The sequence below is a fragment of the Hydra viridissima genome, unplaced genomic scaffold (genome assembly GCF_058129835.1).
Source record: "Hydra viridissima isolate aposymbiotic clone 2 unplaced genomic scaffold, HvirCarnegie_v1 scaffold_8, whole genome shotgun sequence".
In the NCBI taxonomy this organism is placed as follows: domain Eukaryota; kingdom Metazoa; phylum Cnidaria; class Hydrozoa; order Anthoathecata; family Hydridae; genus Hydra; species Hydra viridissima.
In genome coordinates this window covers 14952379-14973612 of record NW_028324307.1, presented here as the reverse complement: position 1 = coordinate 14973612, position 21234 = coordinate 14952379, and the positions used below count along the sequence as shown (strand labels likewise).

General features: G+C 29.6%; 2 protein-coding genes across 2 annotated transcripts; both read left to right on the top strand.

Moving 5' to 3' along the window:
- The first annotated feature begins 81 nt into the window (after positions 1 to 81).
- LOC149885279 (uncharacterized) lies at positions 82 to 2859 on the top strand. Its single transcript, XM_090095952.1, has one exon. It carries the CDS (start codon positions 590 to 592, stop codon positions 1922 to 1924), a length of 1335 nt encoding a protein of 444 aa, XP_089952078.1. The 5' UTR covers positions 82 to 589; the 3' UTR covers positions 1925 to 2859.
- Positions 2860 to 10303: 7444 nt separating this feature from the next.
- On the top strand, positions 10304 to 14215 carry LOC145195004 (U6 snRNA-associated Sm-like protein LSm8). Its single transcript, XM_090095964.1, has 4 exons — positions 10304 to 10463; positions 10703 to 10743; positions 10997 to 11124; positions 13936 to 14215. Exons 1-4 carry the CDS (start codon positions 10433 to 10435, stop codon positions 14024 to 14026), a joined length of 291 nt encoding a protein of 96 aa, XP_089952090.1. The 5' UTR covers positions 10304 to 10432; the 3' UTR covers positions 14027 to 14215.
- Positions 14216 to 21234: the final 7019 nt, after the last annotated feature.

Below are 21234 nucleotides of genomic sequence, written 5' to 3'. Positions count from 1 at the left end.
CAGATTTTTTATATTCTGTTTGCTATGGTTAGTCACTTCGCGAGGTTAACTGGACTTATTTCAAGTCATGCAAGGGTAAAAGCTATGTTAATGCTCTTGATAGTTTTTGCAATTAAGAAAAAGCAACTTTGAAAGATATTAGACGGGTTTCATGATGAGTTTAATCTTTAAGGTGGTCCACCCCAATTCAAAACGTACTTTTTACATTTTTTTGAGTTTTTTTTTTTAAGTGATTTTTTTTAATTTCAGTTATTGTAGAACATAATTAGAGCACTTTTTTTAGTTGAATTAGTATATTAGTAGGTCTAATTGATCTCTTTAATAGGATAGATATATTTTATTTACCTAACAACGCCCATAGCAACCATTTTTCAAAGAGTATTATAAAATTAGCATCTCAAGAATCAATAAATACATAACAAAAATAAAACTGTTTAGTCTTACATGAGTTTTTGATAACTTTGGCTATATTTTAAAAGCCTATCGCGATGTGCATTTACTGTAAAGTGATATATAAAGTGACAACAGCAGTACAGACATTTAAAGTTTAATTTTAAATAGAAGTAAAAATTGTAAGTTCTTCACAAAAATGCCAAGATCTACTAAATATGTTAAAAAAAGAGTATTTCGAGGTAACCAACATGTTAGGAATCAACGCATACATAGTTTTGAAAACAAAAAAGGAAGCGCAAGTGAAAAAAAGTTGCAACAAAATGTTGACTTTAACGATGTAGAAAATGAGCTTGATGAGGATAATTACAATATTATAATAAACTTTAAAGTTTTAAAAACAATGTTTAATAATTGTATATGTAAAGAGTGTTGTTCAAATGATGGAAAGCTGTTACGAAAAAACAATTTACAAAACAAAAATGGGTTCTCATACGAGTTACAGTTATCATGTGATACATGGGAATATATATCAAAATATGATACATCTCTTCAAAGTTATAAAAAAATCTTAACCTCTCCAGGAAAACCTGTTCCAGCTGTAAATTTTAATGCCATTGTAGCTTTTAGAGAACTTGGCAAAGGTTATGAATCTTTGCGTACTTTTGCAGCATTGATGAATATGCCACCTCCTATGACGCCAAAAAACTTTAACTATTTGACTAACAAATTATACAAAGCATATGAGACTGTTGCTATTCAAAGTACTATTAGAGCTGCATTCCAGACCAGAATGAATCTTTGTGTTGATCATAATGAACCTATAAATTGTCAGGTATCTGTTGATGGTATCTGGCAAAAGCGTGGACATCAATCACTAAAAGGTATTGTAACCATAATTTCAAAAGAGAATGGAAAGTGCTTAGATGCCATTGTTCTTTCAAAAAAATGCAAAGGTTGTTTGTACTGGAAAACAAAAACCCTTAATCCTGGATATCTTCATTGGAGTTTAAATCATTTATGTGATGCTAATCATGAAAAATCATCTGAAGCAATGGAATCATGTGGGGCGGTGATATTATTTTCTCGATCGATAATGAAGAATAATTTAAGGTACACTTCATATATTGGGGATGGTGATACCTCTTCATTTACTGATGTTGTTTCCTCAAAACCCTATGGCAATATAAGTATTGAGAAACTAGAATGTGTTGGTCACGTTCAAAAACGAATGGGAACTCGTCTTCGTAACTTGCACCAAAGTCAAAAAGGGAAAAAACTTATTGATATTAAACTTGGTCAAATTAGTCTAAGTGGCAAAGGTAACCTCACAGACAAAGCAATAAATTTGTTTCAAAACTATTATGACATGGCCATACGACAAAATGTTGACAATCTCTACAATATGCAGAAATCCGTATGGGCTGTGCTTTTTCATAACTCTGACATTGATGATGAAAACGTCCGCCATCAATTTTGCCCAAGGACAAAAACAAGCTGGTGCTTGTGGCAGTCTGATAAACTAACTAACTAATCTAAATATCAAAAGAAATTGAGCCTTCCATTAGCTATTCACAAAGTTTTAATTCCTATATTTAAAGATCTATCTAATCAAGATTTACTAAAAAAGTGTCTTCATGGTCAAACACAGAATAATAATGAAAGCTGGAATAGTGTTATATGGAAAAGATGCCCAAAAGATATATATGTTAGTAAAAGGTCTTTAGAACTATCTTTAAATTCAGCTATTATTTCGTTTAATGATGGTTTTCAAGGAGTTTTAGAAGTGTTTAAAATTTTAGGTGTTTACACTGGGAGGTTTATGATTGATGCTTCTAAATTACATGATGCATTACGTATATCAAAAGGAAATTATAAATCCACCGATAAATGCAAAGTTAGAAGGCAAAAAATAAGAGGAATTAAAAAAGGGTTCTTAGATAAAGAAGCAGAAGAAGAACCTGTATCATTTTATGAATCTGGAGCTTTTTAAATAAGATTTTATTTTTGTTTTGTGATTTTCTCCACATTAGCTTTTTAGCGAATCAAATAAAGTTAAAAAAAGATATCTCCTGATTGGCTTATTCTTTTTCTTTGAAATTTTCCCAGTTTGTTTAAAATATATTGGAAGAGGACTGGTTGCAGAATATTTATTTTTGCTTTTTTTTAAGTTTGTGTTTTTGTCATCAAACAGTGAGACCTTCACGATAAAACAAGGAACCATTATGGCAATGCCTATAACTTTTGAAATATTCCAGTTAAATAGATAAAACTGCTAGGGTACCTGAGTAAACATGTTAGTAGCTGAAATACCAAAGGGCATTAAAAAGGGTCATTTACTTCCTGAGAAATCTTTTTTTTAAAAAACACACCAAAACAGGGAAAATGTTGAGTAAATGAGGCAAATTGTAAGATTTTTTTTTTTTTTTTTTTTAATACTTTTTTTCAGTAAAAAACAACATAAATAGACTAAATTGAAAAATATAAAGTCAATATTAAAGAAAGTCATTTGAATTGGGGTGGACCACCTTAAACAGTTTTTAATTGCTACACACTACCTTGTTCCACTCAGTGGTTTGCCTTTCAGAGTGTTTATCAAACGCCTTTTAGTCTTATTGTATTGTATACCGTAAATCTAAAGCAACTTTCTACTCAACCTATTTGTTACCTTTCTGTTACATCCTGTACTGCCATCTTTTGTTTAAAAAGTCATAATTTATAGGTTGATTGTAAGTTAATTTAAGAGAAATAATTACAATAGCAATTCCTCATTTTAAATAAAACATTTAGGATTCGGTGACGTTGGTACTAACGCAGTTATCAAATCATGTGATAACATTTATGCATACTACCCTAACACTGTTCCAAAAAAGGTCTTCCCACACAAACCATCTGATCCAGAGAAACCCTCTTAAGCGATGATAGTATGTACCTCGAGGATCAAAAAAATATTAAACTCAAAATCACTGATTGGCGTCCGAGAGAGAAAATTGCATTTTAAACTTATGTCTTAAATTTGAAGGAGTTTATTAATTTTTAGTATTCAAAAATATATTTTCCAACATAAACTCATCAAACAATCACAAAAGATTGAAAAGGTGGTAAAATTCTAAAAATAAGATGAGAAAATACTACTTTTCTTTGTTTTACAAGCTTAAAAATTGATCATAATTCTGAATTTAATTCTAAGTTTTCATTCTTCACATGTGCTTGCTGTTAAGATCAACCAGACAGTTGGTCAAGTGCTCTGCATATTGAGGATGACTAGGAAAAAGTTTGAATCTTTGCTAATGGAGCTTAAACTCATGATGTAGTGCCTCTGTCCCTTGTTCACTGAAGATGCTTAGAGAGCATTTCCTTCTGTTGATGAAATGTTGAATGTGGTGAAAGACTGTGTGAACTTTCGGTGTTACAGTTGGCCAATTGAGAGCAATGTAAGATTCCTTGAAAGTTTGGATTTTTTCAGAATAGTCTTTCTCAAGTTTATTGCCAAAGCATGACTTGACAACAGCATTAAATTTTCGCATTGTGTCAACGTAGTCAAAAACTTGAAATGCAGACTCTCTTTCAGCTAACTGTTGAAGTAAGTCAATGTTTTTCAGGATCTTTCTGCATTCTGGTCCAGCCAACTGACCACCATGTATGGCTTAATTTGAATGTGTAGTGCAGAAAGCCACTTGTAAACATTAGTCCAAGAGTCTTTAAGTGACTTAAGCAGATGGTCACAACTCCTAATAGCAGATAGAGCTCCATTGGAGGGATAAGGTCAATAAGGAGAGAATCATCAGGAAGACTGATAATTGGAGAATGAATAGTGTTGTTAAACCTTTTTGCTTTTTTGGTATCACCCCCAGAGGCAACGAAAGCTTTAAAGTTTTTCTTGACAGAACCAAAAGTTCGAGGAATTCCACGGCTTGCAAGATTCTTTGCATCATTGTCACACCATGTATAAGGGTGTGAACTAGAGTGTGACTTTATTCCACAAATAATGTTTGCAAGTTTCATGTCACAAGACAAGAAGAAACTTATTTGCTACACTTGGACGAGTTTTAAGATTGTTTTCACATTCTCATAGGTTTCTGGAAGTTCCTCACAAACAGCAAGTAAAAGCTGCCTTTTGACACTGGAATCTTTTGCAGTTTGATGAGTCAGAAGACTTCTAGTGACATGTTGTGGGGTTTGTTGCAAATCAATAACACCCAAACTGACTTTGAGAAAACCTCCTCCCCCATCTATACCCATATTTACAAGGTGGTTTTGAGAAATGTTTCTTTTAAGTAGAGTTTTTTCTAGAAGAGACTTGGTACTAATGCAATGTGCAACTACTTTTGGTTCTGCTGATTTGCTTTCTAATGAAAACAGAACCTCAGTGTGAGTAAATTCAAATGCAAGTTGTCGCCCAAAAGACTGAAAGTTAGTTGCAAAATTTTTTTCTACAATGCGGGTCTGTGACACATTGTTCGAGGTTGAAACCAGTTTTTGCACTCCAGAGTTAGAAAGACCAGTGTTCATTCGTACTTTTGCTAAGTCTTCAGCACCAAGGACTTCTTTTTCTGGAAAGAAATTACAAAATGTTGTCAAAATTCTCAACTATTATACAAACTAATTATATTTCTTAATCACATTATAGACATTATTTACCTTGAAGGACTGGAAATGGACTGCCTCCTTGTGCTTGTTTGAGACGAATTGTTCCATGTGTAGATGCTTCAGATGAAGAAATGACTGACACTGCAACTGTTTCAGCAGCAAGTCTGTCCTTTGATGTCACTTCAACCAAGTTCTTGCGTAGAGTACTCTTTGTACATACATAAGCAAAACCAATAACGGCCAATTACTGAAAAGCATTTTCCACATCTTTTCTCTACAGTATTTTGAGCTTTTGTAACCTTGGCTGATCCTGGTTTACATGAGTTTTCAAGAAAAGTAGGCTTAGTTTTTCCAGATAGTCTTGCAGTTGAGCAAATCTTGCAATCGCAGGTTGAAGTTCTGATCAGTGTTTTTAGACTGATTGAATTAAAGTTGTGAAGTTCTGGCAAAGTGACCTTATGACCTTTATCACATCTTCTAAGTGATGATCTACAGGTCTCACATACACCAAGAAGGACTCTTGGGTCTTGAAAATCAATCTGTTTCTGTAAAATAACCTGTGATCTGTGTTTCATATCGTCAGTCAGTGCTCTAGAAGCCTTTTTGAAACAAAGAAAGCAGATACATTTTCGGTTTTCTTCACGAGTCTTTGCCCTATTAGGCATTTTGTCATGAAAAACTATGTTTTTTGTTTTAAATAAACACAAATCTAAAAAAACGCAAATGTAAACAAACATATAGGGGAAAATCTCAATGAATGGGACAGTTTTTGCAAAATGCTTTTTAAACGTAGATAAAATTGTTTAATATATATATTTAAATATATTTGATAACCACCGACTCTTGCTCAATGATATTGTAAAACAAAAAAATTGGATTTGCATTTGTTTATTGGTAAAAAGAGAGTTTTATTGGAGCATGACATTTGTCCCATTCATTAAGTATGTCTCATTAAATGGGACAAACATAAAAGAATTTAAAATAAACGTATTTAATTCAATCATTTTTCAAATTAGTTTATTAATTGTAAATGTAGTTAAATATATAGATACATACATAAAGACCACACAAAAAGTATTTTTAACTTTAAACATTTTAACTCTAATTAAATTTCAATCAAAGTAGAACTTTCTCATTTTAGACTATTATATTTAGTTATTTTTATTTAAGTAAAATATTGCAGTATAAAAGTGTGTAAATAATACCCATTACCAATGGGAATAAAAGTAAGGGACTGCAGCATTCCTCTGCTGAGCTGTAAATAATGCTTTATTAAATTCATTCAATAGGTAGTACTTTGTCCCATTCAATATGCGCATCACTTTACCCAAAAATGATTAGTCACATCAAAAACACCATTAATTAAGCTTGAATGTTTTACTCACTGTAGTACTAGAAACTGTTATCTATTTAAGCATGGAATTTTATTTTCCATAACTTCAAAAATCGCTGCAAAATCAGAAAAAAAAAATTTTAATTACTTTTTACATTCGAAAACACAATAACATCCATTGTCATTACGGTCATAGAGCAATAGTATGGATGAGTCGGTCATGAGTTCTTGTTTCTATCACTTTTTGTTACAGGAATTTGAATATCCTTACATCGATGTTTGTATAAGAATCTGAGTTTGTCCCATTCAATAATCGTCCCATTCATTAAGGTTCTCCCCTACATATCTTTTCCCAGAATTTTACGCAACTTTTAGGTTTGTGTTGCGCTAAAAAACTCCGAAGGCTTTGTTCGGTTAACTCCAGAAAAAAAAATTAAAAAGATTTTTCGTTTTTTTTGTTGTCAGTGAATTTAATTTCATTGCTTTTTAAGTATGTAGAGTTACTTTGACTTAATACAGAAATTTTTTTTAATACAACATTTTATTTTCTTTGAACCTTTTAATTTATAGCATAAACTTTAAATGTATTTTTCTCTCTCGTTTTAAATCTGTAAATTTGTGGTGATCAAGATTTTAATGGCTAAGATTGAGGCCTAATGACTAAGATTGAGCTGGCTGGCTAGGCCGGTGTGCTTGTATTAAACTGATACTTTTCTTTTTTTTTTGCCCATTCCTCAAAGGGGAGGCAAATTCAGGGTCTTCCCTGGAAAGGAGTGGGCAGTCTGCAAGGGAGTTGCTGGAGGACTTAAAACACTACAACACCTCAAGATTTTAGAATAATTTTTTTTTAACCAAATAAAAGTGTATAGGCAAAATAGGCAATTTAAAAAAATGTTAAAATGCAACGCATAAAACTCAATAACTCAAAGTCCGATGTTTCCTAAGAAATTTTAATCCACTCTCATCCAAGACATTTGTAAAATAAAAAAAATTTAATCTGACAAAATTGAAACCTGAAAATTTAATCATAGCATCTTTACTTTTTGAAATTTTTTTGAAGATTTTAAAAGCAAAGTCTTAGAAAAAGCAAAACAAAAAATAAAATTACAAGATAGTATTCTTTTCATAAATACATTGCAAAGAATATGATTTTTTCAAAAAAAAAAAAAATTTCAAAAACTAACAGATTAAATATATTTCTGTACAATGGTTTCATCTTAAAAATTTCAATTGTTTTTTTTGTTTATTAGTCTGCAACCTGCGAAATAAAATGTCCTAGTTTCATGTTTAGTCCATTAAATGTGTAAGTAAATAACATAGATAAATAAATAAAATACTAACATTCCAAAATTAGCTTCAATTGCATCATAAAATTAGCTTCAAGAGTATCATAAAATTAGCTTCAAGAGTATCATAAAATTAGCTTCAAGAGTATCATAAAATTAGCTTCAAGAGTATCATAAAATTAGCTTCAAGAGTATCATAAAAGCATTTGAGATGATTACTCTTCTCAAAGATCACTTTTTCTTACCAGTTTTTTTTTACTTCTCAGTCAAATTACTTTTTACTGTGACAAAAAAAGCTTATATTGTGATTTTAATCAACTATACATAAAGAATTCTGCAGAACGAATTAGCTATTTTCAGGAATAGTATGAATTGTAGATCTGTTTACCGTTATAATTACTATAATTTTTTTCCCACCATGTCCGCAGTATTATCGCAGTTCCCGTTCGCAATAACAACTAGAAATTCAATAATGTTTGCATCGATAAAATCATAATACTTTTAAGCATCGTGAAAATTTTGAAGCTATTTTATGATTTTTACGAACGCGTTGAGAATAGAGACAAACGCTTAATAAGTAGATAAATAAATAACTGGTAAAACCTGTTAAGAAAATCATGACTTGTCGAAATCAAAAGGCTAAACGAACATGTACTATAAAAAACAAAGTCTATATTAGAGAAGCACCTGATTTAAGAAACATCTGCAGCCACATAAAAAAAAGGGTCGAGAAAGTTTTAGAGGAATTTTCGATAATAATTTTATTTCGGAGAGAATATTTATAATTGCATCTAAAATACTGTTGAATAAGCTGTTTGTTGGGGAAGTTATCCAACATAAAGTAGATCTTTTTTTTTTTTTGTGGCATTTTACAATTAACACTCAAATCATGTTGTATTTAAAAATTTAGATTTTTAAATACAACATGATTTGAGTGTTAATTGTAAAATGTTAAAGAAAAATTTTGAGTGAAATATTTAAGTATTATAAAAGATGAGAAGGATCAGCAGTTATTATTATTATTATATATATTTCGAATCAGGATTAGCATATGAGTTAGTTATTACCTGCATTAAAAATTTATAAAAGCTTTGCGTTTTGAAAAATCCTAATAAACAAGAAGACTACCATTACACCAGCAATTGCGCGAACCGCATACAAATACCATTAGATAACACTTTGTCACTGCATACAAATACCATTAAATAACACATTTTCACTAATAAACATACCATACTTATCCACAAAATAAATAATTACACAGACACACACCTCCAAGATTACAAACACACACTGAAGGGAAGACGAACGAACATAAATAAAAATAAAATCTCACTATAAGAAAAAAATAACACGAAGTTTGTTTCAAAAGAAACTAAGTAGTTAGTATTTGAGTGACACAAATGTGAGGATTTTTAATAAGCGGTTGAACTACTCGTGAGCATGCAGCCTGGCTATACAAATTACTGCTAATTTCTCTGGAATTAGGATTGTGATGCAAGAGCTTCTCATTAAACAATCAAATGTTGTACATATGTTTCTAGTCAACAACAACAAAAAAAAAAACAAAAAAAAAACATCTCATCAGCCATTGGTAGATCCAAATTCTTTTTTTCCTCTCTTTCGTATTTAATTGGGTCTCAAGTAAATTTTTGTAATAGTTTATGATGGAGCTGAAATTTTTAGAAAAACAGAAAGAAAATGAATCAAAGTTGTACAAAAACCTTTTAAAAGCCGTTTTTTAGAGAACTTTTGTGCATTACTTCATTTTCCCATAAAAATAAAATTCTAACGCATTTAATACAGTAGTTTCTTTAAACTAGAAAAATACAATTTTAAAAACTCTAGTCAAATGGTTTTAAAAAAATAGGAAATAATACGAAAATAAAACAGAAGTCTTTTAATAAAACAGGAAATAATACGTTTCCTAGAATAGTGGTAATGGTATCATCTCCACTGGGTTCTCTAAGGATCAACAATCAAAACTAAATTTCATTTCTCATTTCAAACTTAAAAGGGTTAAATAAAGCTTTTAACAATTTAAAACAATTTTTTTTTTGAAGATAAAAAATTGTTTAACTCATAAATTTTAGAAAAAGGGGCGTAGCAATAAATCCACATTTTGTCTTCTTTTTGTTTTAAATTGTCAATTTAATGAAACTTCGCGAAGGCAAAAACAACTGAAGAGTTTTTCGTGCCTTGTTGCTCAAACTTCTAAAACTTTGATGTTTTTTTTTTTTTTTGTTTTTTTTGTTTTTTTTTTGTACATTGTTGATTGGTAATTAAGTTTAGTGTTGAGATAGTAGCAGTCTAAGAACCATATTTTGGAACAGTGTTCTTAAAATCCTACCACTCTCCAGGTTCTCCTGTCTTCGGGGTAAGAGGACCTGCTATACCAGCTAGTCGGTGAAGATTGTGAATGAAAGAGTTTCTACTCCTATTACTAGAGAATCATCTCTTGTGACTCTCTTTTTGTTTTTAGTGTACAAAAACAGAAATATAAAATTTTATATAAAGCTGGGGAACAGAAGACTTTCCCTAGACTCCAAGAGTTGAAGAGCACTGTCCCAAGTAAGAGTTAGTTTACATATTAATATCAGACTTTTAACCACGTGCTCCCTCTACCGCAGTTTTATAGTTTCTCGCTTATTAATATACTCCATTAGAAAATTGAGTTAAATTTCCTTTACTGAGCGAGATTTCGGCTTTCAAGTTTAAACCCCACTTCTATTAAATGAAAGAACACTCAGCCGTATAAACCACTAAGATACTACACTCCTCAAAATCTTAGATATAATATATACGTTATATACATTTTCGTAGTTTCTTAATCATGGCTAATGCCCTTGAAAGTTATTCAGGACGTATCTTTTTATTTAATAGTTTAATAAAATGAACTTGCCATTTGGCGGGAATAAGTTAAATTCAATATAATTCAAAGAAGTTTTAAAGAAATTTTTCTTTTGGTAAACTTTATTATTCAGCTGTGCATCTCAAGCAGCACAGTCCGTAAGTTGAGTGAAGAGCATGCTTTTGCAATTATTTCATTTGTGCACTACCAGAATTAAAGGCACTATTTTTAATTATCCTTGACATAAGTCAGATACTGTAGCTGTAATCACACAAGATGGTCGAATGATTGTGGTAAGAATTTGAGTTTGTATTTTAAATATTAAATACAAATATGTTAATCTGCTGCCATAGAATGGTTTAAAAAAATAAAAAAATAAATAAACAGTTATAAGTGTATATATGTATGACTGTTTAAGTGTTAAGTTTTTTTTTTTTTAATGTTAGATCTTAAGATCATATTCTTACATATTTTGTAACTGCTATAAATGGCTTACTATAAAAAGTATAGCCATTTCTTTTATATGCATAACTTTTAAAATTTCAGGGAACACTTAAAGGATTTGATCAAGCAGTTAATTTGATCTTAGATGAAAGTCATGAAAGAGTATTTTCACCTGATTGCGGTGTTCAACAAGTTGTTCTTGGTCTTTATATCATTCGTGGTGATAACATGTATGTGTATTCTCAGTTTTCATAACAATCTGATTTTAAATTATTTTCTTTTTAGGTTAATAACTTTAATAAATTCACTTTGGTCTCTTTTGCAATGTTTATATACAACTAAGGAAAAATGTTGGCAGGTGTCTTTTTTGTATAGATTTTAAAAGTTCTTAAAGAGTTTAGAGTTTCGATAAAATCTGTGACAGCAGAAAAAAGCATGTTATGAAGTTTAACAAAGTGTAAAAAAAAATTTCTTTCAAGATTCATATATACAGTGGAGAAAATAGAATTAGCCTCACCATGTACTGATCCGATATTTTGTAAATCTGTAAACAAGTTTGTACGGTGCATCTTTTGTATCCACACACATATAATTGTTACAAACAACAACTTTTTAGATTAAATATAGCATAATTAAATTGCAATACATTTGATAAAACCATAAAATGTATAATACTTGAAATTTGCGGTAACAAATAGAATTAGCCTCATCAATATTTATTTTCAGTTTACTTGTATATTTTGATCTGGTGATACGCATTTGTGACTTAGTTTTTTATCATTATTTGTAAGTCAAACAAAGACTGTGAAATCAGTGCTCATAAAGTTTTTAAGATTTGGTTTTTGATACCTTAATTTGAAATGGGACATGGTAAGCGTTTAACGAATGAAGAATTAGCAGTTATCAAAGCATACAAAGATACAGGCTTATCTAATTGGGAAATTGCAAAGAAAATTAAAAGATCTCCAAAAGTGGGTAATAATTACTTCAAGATTGGCGTTAATTATGGAGCTTATAAGGGAATTGGTGGCAAACATAACTTTGATAATTTACTAAACGAGTTATTGTACGTTGTGCTGCTGCTTAGCACATGAGTGCATCTCAAATTCGTGCTGATTTACAGTTTTCTGCATCTGTTTAATATGTGAAACAAATCTTACATGAAGATCCAAACACAGTTTGGAAAAAGTGTCATAAAGAAGTTAGATTACAATTTGCAAAAGAACACATGGCAATAAGAGCAGCATCAAGTTCTCTTTAGTGATGAAAAAAGTTCAATCTAGATGGTCCTGATGGCTATCAATATTACTGGCACGATCTTCGAAAAGAGAAAGAAACTTGAATGAATCGTAACTTTGGGGGTGGAAATGTTATGGTTTGGGGGGCTTTTTCCTTTGCTGGAAAACTTCCACTGGCATGGATTTCAACAAATATGAATTCACAGGACTCCATTGACTTATTAGAAATAAGTTTGCTTGAGAAATTGATGGGTGAAAATTTCACTTTCCAACAAGATAATGCTACTATCCATAATTCAAAGCTTACAAAAGCTTGGTTTAGAGAAAAAAATATTTACGTAATAGAATGCCCCGCATGTAGTCCAGATGTTAACCCAATTGAAAATCTATGGGGAATACTTTCTAAAAAAATGGTAAGCAATTTGAATAGACCTTGGAGCTGAAAACTCAAATCAGAGAAGCTTGGAATGAAATATCTATAGAAACTATCCATAATCTTGTGACTTGTATATCAAGTCGTATATTTGAAGTCATTAAAAATTCAGAAAGCAATACTAAATATTAAATGAGCGTAAAAACAAAATATTTTCTTTATTTTTTTGTATATAATGTTAATGAGGCTAAATCAATTTTCTCCAAAAATTGAATTTTTTTTTTTTTTTCCATTTGTAATTAATTAAACATACCAATTTATAAACTTTTTAGTTGTAGTAGAACATAATAAGAAATAAAGTAGATTTAATAATGTTTTACTGTGATTTTTGTTAAATTAGAACAATTTTATTTTCTCCGCTGTATAAAAACTTTTGAAAATGGAATTTGATTTAAGATTCACCCTCTTCATATTTGACTGCAAAATTTTAGTGAAAGTTTTCTTGTTTGCTTTTTTTCTACTTGTAACAAAGTTCACACCAAGAAAATTTTTCTATCACAAAATGCATTTTAATTTCAAAAAGGATATTTTGTAAAACCCTTATTTTTTAAACCTTTTAATTATCTAGTTAAAGAATTCTCAGATATAGTAATAAAATGAGCTAGTTTAAATAACTCCAAGAGAGTTTTCTGTTTTCCTTCTATTTTTGTTTTTGTTCATTTTTTAACATAATTTTAAATTTAAAATAGTTTGAGAAAATAGTCTTTGTATTTTGTTCATAGTTTAAAAATATAACAACAGTTATATCTATTTTAAACAGTTATATCTATTAATAATGGTATTAATAACAGTTAATATCTATTAATAACAGTTATATCTATTAATAACAGTTATATCTATTAATAATGGTATACAATGTGAATTAAAAATTGTGTTAATAAAAACAGATCTTTAAGTAACTAGTAAATAAATCAAGCAGGTTCTTCAGTCACAATTCAGATATGAACAACTATGAATAATAAGTATAAGTAAGTATCAATGATAAACATCTTAGTATAAGCAAATATAAACAATTCAAATTTACTGCCATTAAACAATTAACCCTTCAAGTAAATAAAGTTCTGTATGGGGGTCAATTGTTATCTATTGCAAGAAATTTTTTAAAAAGTTAACATTTGTTCAAAACTACAAGAGGAATTCAAGAAAACTGAAAGAAAGACTCAAGGGATGCTGATTTTTGTAAAAATTTAACAGCAAAATTTTTAAATTCTATTTTAAATCTTCTGTTTATAAATGCATAAACATACATCATAGGAACTTTGTTGCGTAAATCTTTAAAATAAGTAAAAAGTGCCACAATATTTAGGTAATAATAATATTTTATATTAAAAATGTAATTATTACTAGTTTTTGAATTTTTTTTTTAATAGAGCTGTTATTGGAGAAATTGATGATGAAGTGGATTCTGATCTTGATCTTAAAGAACTAAAAGCAGAGCCTTTTAACCCTGTTGTTTATTGACATTTTCAAGTTTCAGCATTTATGTTGCTGTTCTTAATGAAATATCCACTATGTTTTAGTTCAAAACATAGTGGTGAATTGTTGATAGAAATATGCTCTCTTGACAAATTTATTATTTGAATAAGGTTCAAATAATCATAAAAATTGTTGTATCATTTTGTGATCGTTGATATTTCTATTATTGCTTTATGAATTATTATTCTTCATATATTTATGAAGTGCATAACTGACATACATAAGCATATATAAAAGTTTATTTCAAATTATTTATGTTTATTTTTTTTTTTAAATATTTTTGTTGATTTATTGATGTTCATCAAAAACTTATCATTTATAACTTGATCGCATTTTTTCTAATAAAAAGAAAAAGTTTTTTTAGAAAATCAATTTTCTATCAGCTTACAAATAATATCAGCTTACCAATAATGAAAAGATTTTAGCAGGTATTTCAAATAAAAAAATCTACCAAGTTTTTTTTTTTTTTTTTTTTTTTTTTTTTTTTTTTTTTTTTACTTGTTAGTAACATTTTATTTCTTTCGAGGTCCGACGGCCGTCCGGTAGTGTAAATTATAATTCTTTCTAGGTCCGACGACCGCCCGATAGTGTAAATTTACAAAGTTAAATGTATCACATGATCAATGTGATGCATTTGAGTTTGATTCTAAAATGATAAAGATCAAGTAAAAAGAAAAAAAAATTTCGGGTTTTTCTTCCTAAATTCAGGACTTTTTTGGCTAAAAGTTTAAGAAATCCATAAATCACACATGATAAATTTTTTTTAATAAATTCGTTTATTTAGCAAATAAAATTTTTCATTTACAAAGTATTCTATCTAGTTAATAATGATATTACAATTTTATAATATTTACTAAATATATTAACAAGCTCTTCAGTTTTTCTAAAATAACCAAATTATTAAAAAAATTTATTTATAATAATACTTATGTTTAAAAATTATTTTTAAAAAATATTTTAGAAGAACTGACCATTCTAGTTTTTTAGATTCGTAAAGTGTTAAAAATATTGATAAATATTCTTTCACCAATTCGTTTCAATGTTTGTTAAAAAAAAAAATGCTTGCTAAATGCGATAATTAGTTTTAAAATCAGGAACCTAAAAATGTTTAACATGCGATAATTAGTTTTAAAATCAGGAACCTAAAAATGTTTAACAGATAGATTTAGTATATCTATACTACTGTGGGCAAAAAATAACGGGAATTTGTTTATAAATCAAAAAATCTTTATTTATTCTTCTAAATTAATTTCTTCTACCTCAAAGTAGTACCCCCGGATGCAATACACTTGTACCAACGTTTTTTCCAATTTTCAAAACATGCTGCCTAAGTCTTCTTTCGGTATAGCCTTCAACTCCTTCGTTTCGTTTTCTATCTCTATCGACTCAAAACGGTGTCCACGGAGCGGTTTCTTGAGTTTAGCGAATAGCCAGAAGAACAATATGGTTCGAGTTTGTGGCGAAATGATCACGAATTATGAGTGCATCGTGATGTAAAAACCAAGAATTGTCTCTCCACAAATCCGGTCTTTTTTTACGTATAGCATGACGCAAACAACGTATAACCTAAAACAGTATTCTTTATTGACAGTTCAGCCGACTGGAAGGAATTCATAATGCACCACACTACGATAATCAAAGAAAGCTGTTAATATGACCTTGATTTTTGACTTGCTTTGACGTAGTTCTTTCGGTCTCGACTCACCTTTGACACTGTATTCACCCGATTGATTGGTTGTTTCCGGGTCGTCAGCGTCGACCCAAATCTCATCTCCAGTTATGATGCGTTTCATTTTGTCTTTATAGTCGGAAAGCATTCTTTTACACACTTCAACAAGGCGCTGTTTTTCCATGAATTTCAGCGATTTTGGCACAAATCGAGGTTTCACTTTTCTGAAGTCCAAATGATCACTCAAAATGGTTTTCACTGATACTTCCGATACTCCAACAAGGTCAAGAAGGTCTTGGACTAAATCAAGCAGGTTCAACTCTTTGATTTTGTTGACGTGTAGCTTGGAACAGTATTTTGACGTGTAATTTGGAACAAATATTGGTAACAGTAGTGCCAACTTAAAAATAAAAGCATTTGTCAATGCTTGGAATCACACAAAAATTCAAATTTTGCGTTATTTTTAACCCATAGTAGTACATACATACGTACGTACGTACACCTAGTATTCAACTACTTTTATATTTTTTTCCTAAAAATTATCCTAGTGATGAAATATTCGCTCGTAGAACTTAAAAAACAGTTTTTAAAAAGCAATCTTTTCCGTCAATGCTTTTTCTGTGTTGTTTAATTAACAATTTTCATGAAAACAAATTTTCAATACTTAATTGGGTTTCGCTTTATTTCTTGAACTGGCTGGAATTGTTGTGATACAGAGTTGACCAAATTTTTGGTAACTTCGGCCAGGAGATTATTTCATTTTGATGAAAACTAGCTTTCCGAAACATGGAGGGATCCCCACTGAGTTCATCATTACGAGATCATCAATCATAGAATCCTCTCTATATTTAACTGCTGCCGATAAATTTTTTAGCCTAAGCGCTGTGTCTGATTTAAGCTACACATGGAATCAACATTTTGATTAAAATATCTCCGACCTACTTCTATCTGACCAATAACTTTAAATATAACTCTATCTGACTCTTAACTTCAAAAACAATTACGGTTTATTCACATGACTTTTAGCATAATTCATTAGGATAGGAAGGATTTTTTTAGTATAATTTGGGCATAATGACCTTTTTTTCAGTAGCTTTTGTAAATAATTGACCATTAAATCTTTTTTTTTTAATACTCTGTCCTGCTAAATCTTCCAGTCGCCTTGCTGACCACCTTACATAATAAGTATGAATTCTTTCTGCCAATAGGGTTGTTGTCTAACCTAAATCTTTGTCCTAATGATCGTTTTCTTGACGGCAGTTCAATTCTAAAATATCAGATGTCTGTAGAAGCATGAAAGAGCGTTACTATGTTATAGTTTCCTTTCTAGAAAAAAAAAAAAAATGTTTATCATGTAGTTACAAAAATCAATTGAGCTTATGAATGATCTTTGATATTGCCATTAAGATCATGTTAATCCTAAAAGAAATAGAGTCTGAAGACACTTTTCAAGCAAAAAATATGTGAAGGAAATAGCAACAGGAAGAACAACGGCACATTAAGAAAAGTTGAAGATAGTTGGGAAGACCGCTACAATCGCTCAAGTTTGTCAATTACACATGGATAAACTAATATTTAGAAAATATTTTTCACATGTTCATGGTGGACAAATGACATGACCTGTAACATCATTTGGTGTCATTGCTAAAATATTATGTTTAATCCAAAAGACATCCCAGTTATTGACTTTTTTCCCATTTCTTTAGGTAAGAATTATTTTGTTCTATCTCCCATTTTAAACGTTGAAAGAAAATTTTTGATTTTTTTCTATAAGTAAAAATTACTTAAAATTTTACTGTTACTTATTCTTTAAATAATTTATATTTAAAGAAACTATTTAGAAAAAAATTTTAAAAATAAAATGTATTTTAAAAGTAATCATTACTTAGTAAAATTAACCATTCATTTTCTCCCAACGTTTAAAATTAGAGAACAAAATAATTCTAACCTGACGATTTCTAAAAAATTTGTTGATGTTCCTGTCTTTGCACAATCAGGGATATCTTTGGAAAGAATATTTAACTGCACAGGTTGGACGTGATTCGAATCAGTACACACCATTTCTAGAGTGTAGCCAACTAGATAATATAAACATGCTAAATGGCTCATAAAAGCTAGCTGAGTCTTACGTTTGTATATGTCACAGACAATTGCATCAAAATCATTGTACAACGCTAGTTAGTTTCATAGTTATTGTCTATGGCCATACATGGTTTCACATAAAATGTCATAGTGGATATTAAGATGGGTCAAAAAATTTCTTTTTTCTTATGAAGCAGTGTCAGTAACTCGATAAGCCAGATCAAGATATTGTATTTCCAGTTGCAGAGCAACAGCTATTTTGCTTTTTCTGAACATGTGTTGACACCTGCTATTCGTGATGACGATTAGGATGTTCGCAGGCAAGCAGTTAAAATTATAATATATTTAAGACAGAGAGTGCAACCTAATACTGTTTAAATTTTTGATAAAAATGACATTAAGTTGAATTTTTCTGCTCAAACGTTTTTTAAAACAATTGATTGGGACAACTGCCAGGTAACGCTGCCTCCTCTGCTTTCACATGTATCCAGTGATGACCTAAAGACATGCCAACAGCTTATTCTACCCATATTTCCATGCCATTCACAAGCCATTGAATGGACAGTTAAAGAAGTTTCAGTAGCTCAAATTCAAATAGCAAGTGAATCTTCCTTATTATTTAAATAGCTTGTCTGAACAGTATCATTGCTATTGAAAAAAGGTTTTGACATGTGCATTAACCGTCAAAAACATTTATGTAATTGTTAAATTTTTAGGCTTATGTAACAATAACAGTTTTTGTATTATTTTTTCAATAAAATTCAGTTACAACTTCATTAAACAAATCTAATTTTGCAAGTGTGGCTTGTTGTTGTGCAATAAGACCTGTGATCTTTAATTGTCGTGTGTTAAAATTTTTTTTTCAAAAAGTAAAATGACGTAATCTAAACTTTAGGAAATAATCATCTTTATATAAAAGCACTTTTCTACAAGTTCATTTATCAACTGAAAACAAAAACATCAGCGAGTGTAAAACATCAGAGATCGTATCGGATACACATCAAAATGAATCATAACAAAAAACAAGTCTCTAGAAAACAAAAGATTTGCAGATTTTGGACCCTTTGCAAATGTCTTAATTTTATATATCCCATATAAGACGTCATATTGCATGCATCAAAAGAAAGAGCGCAAGATGAAATGCAATTATGAAATCACTTGTAATGCTTCAGCTTATATAGCATATATACATAGCATTTATGGTTGTTTCCAAGTAATCCGATCTTTTCGTCAGTTTACACCACTATCTACATATATTCTGACAATTAAAAAATAAATTTAGACTGATTTGGTATTTGAATTTGATAAGAAAATGATTGGTGGATTGTTATGATCAAAAATGTAAATATTGAATAGCAATATGTTAAATTGTATTCTTACGTCCTCGTGGCCCTGTGCGTTCCTTTAACCCCTTAAATGAATGAAAAATGATTTTTTTAAAAACATCAGAAAAAGCCATACACATGTATTTTGATACGTCTTAAAAGAATTTTGAAAATTATATTTTAATTTTGAGATTTTATTCATTTTTATTTAATTTTAATATTTTGGTTTTTTAAACTAATTTTAAAAACGTTGTGTTAAATAAGTATGTTGCATTTCTGCAACACTATGCATTTAAGGGTGATTCAACAACACTTTAGTGATAAATATATATTATACCTATGAATCACATTCTAGCCATCATAACAACAACAAGCACCACTACAACACATTAGCATGAAGTTAAAGTAAAAGTCTTTGATTTTGATAACAAAAAGACTTTATAGTTTTAACGGTAATACGGTGTGAATAAGTTGTAAAACAATATTTAAATATTATTTGTCTCAAACTAAAAACTATCAAATTTGAATTTCTTTTTTTCATATTTCCCAAATTCTTATTTCAGTTGATAAATGAATCTGTTAAAAAGTGCTCTTACTAAAAGTTTAGTATTTCCTTAAGTATAGATAATACCATCATAACATTGTCGTAGTTTTTGAAACATAGCATCTACTAAATTTACTTAAGAGAAAAAGTTAAGGTTTTTAACCGTAAAAATAGATTCCCCGTAAAAATCTGGTTCTAAATGTATTCATTACTTTTGGATGATTATTTCTAAAGATTATAACTTTACTTTTTTAGTTACCCTCTAAGCCGGCCTTAAATGGGTTATTTAAAAGTTGAATATCTTGAGAACCACTTTGAACTGAATGTCCATTCTCCACAAAAATGTTTTCATTTATTTCCTTTGACTGTGATAATTTTCAACAAAATCAAATAAGTTTGGTTAGACAGCTTTATGGAGTTGCCATGGAAATGTCTTCTCTTGTTTGTTTCCTTTAATTTTTTTATCTTCTATTTTATTCTTACTTATTCTATTTTATCCTTGCTTATTCAATTTTGTTCTTGTCGAAAATCCAATATTCCTGATTTATATTCTTTATAATTTTTTTAAATTTTACTCAGTTATTTTCTTTTTGTATATAAGAATTTTCATACTAATTATGTTGAGAACTTTTATGTTAGAAGTAACAATAATAATTCTAAGAAAATAGTTTTTGGTGCTTATAAATAACTACTAATTAATCATGCTGTGTTCATCGCCAGGTTGTCATGGAGTTTTATGATTTTTTTCTTAGTAATATCTTGGAATTTCATTTTCAAACAATATTTGACAGTCTGAATAATTCACAATTTCTATTGAACTTCAGTTACTTCGATTGTTTCTGTTTTCAACTCTGGAAGTTTCTTTTAACTGGTTTAAGCGGTCATTTACTTTAGTTTTATTTACAAACTCAAGTAGTTTAAATTGTAACATCATTCTATTGCGCACAGTATTGTTTGTGACGTCACTTGACTCGTCTCTTTTGTTCTTAGGTCCATAATAAGATTACAAGATGATGATTAAAACCAAACTATTGTTTTTCTAGAACATGTAGACGTATTTTATACTTCAAAAATTTATTTCAAAATAAAGTACCAACTGTGAATAATTTACTTGTTTCGGTTGAATATTTGATTATCAATTTAAAAAGCATAAAAGTTTTAGAAAGAGATTTAAGAAAAACAATACTTTTTTGATCTTCCTTGATCATAATTAGAAAATAGAATTCAGCAAATAGATAACACACGTTATGAATTAGCTTCATGTAGAGGCAGAGCTTACAACAAAGTGATGATGACGTAAAAACTGTTTAATGATTGAATTGCTTCCAAACTCAGTAATGTGAAACCTACGAAAATTTTTACGTTACGTACATATCCTCTTCTTTCATTGTTCTTCTCTCGTCAATCGTAAATATGCTAACTCCATATATTTTATATTACGTAAGCATTACGCTTAATTTAGCTCTGTTAAATAGTGACGAAATTAAAATTATTTTGTTCATCGTATTTTTTTTACGCTTTTTCAAATTACGATTCAAATATTTTACACTTTTTTAAAACTATTTTAACGTTT

Bases quoted from the DNA above. Each gene is read 5' to 3' on its own strand.
- LOC149885279 (XM_090095952.1), top strand. From the start codon at position 590: ATGCCAAGATCTACTAAATATGTTAAAAAAAGAGTATTTCGAGGTAAC.
- LOC145195004 (XM_090095964.1), top strand. From the start codon at position 10,433: ATGGCTAATGCCCTTGAAAGTTATTCAGGAC. The intron at 10,744-10,996 runs GTAAGAATTTGA...TTAAAATTTCAG, and splicing joins AAGATGGTCGAATGATTGTG to GGAACACTTAAAGGATTTGA. The intron at 11,125-13,935 runs GTATGTGTATTC...TTTTTTTAATAG, and splicing joins ATCATTCGTGGTGATAACAT to AGCTGTTATTGGAGAAATTG.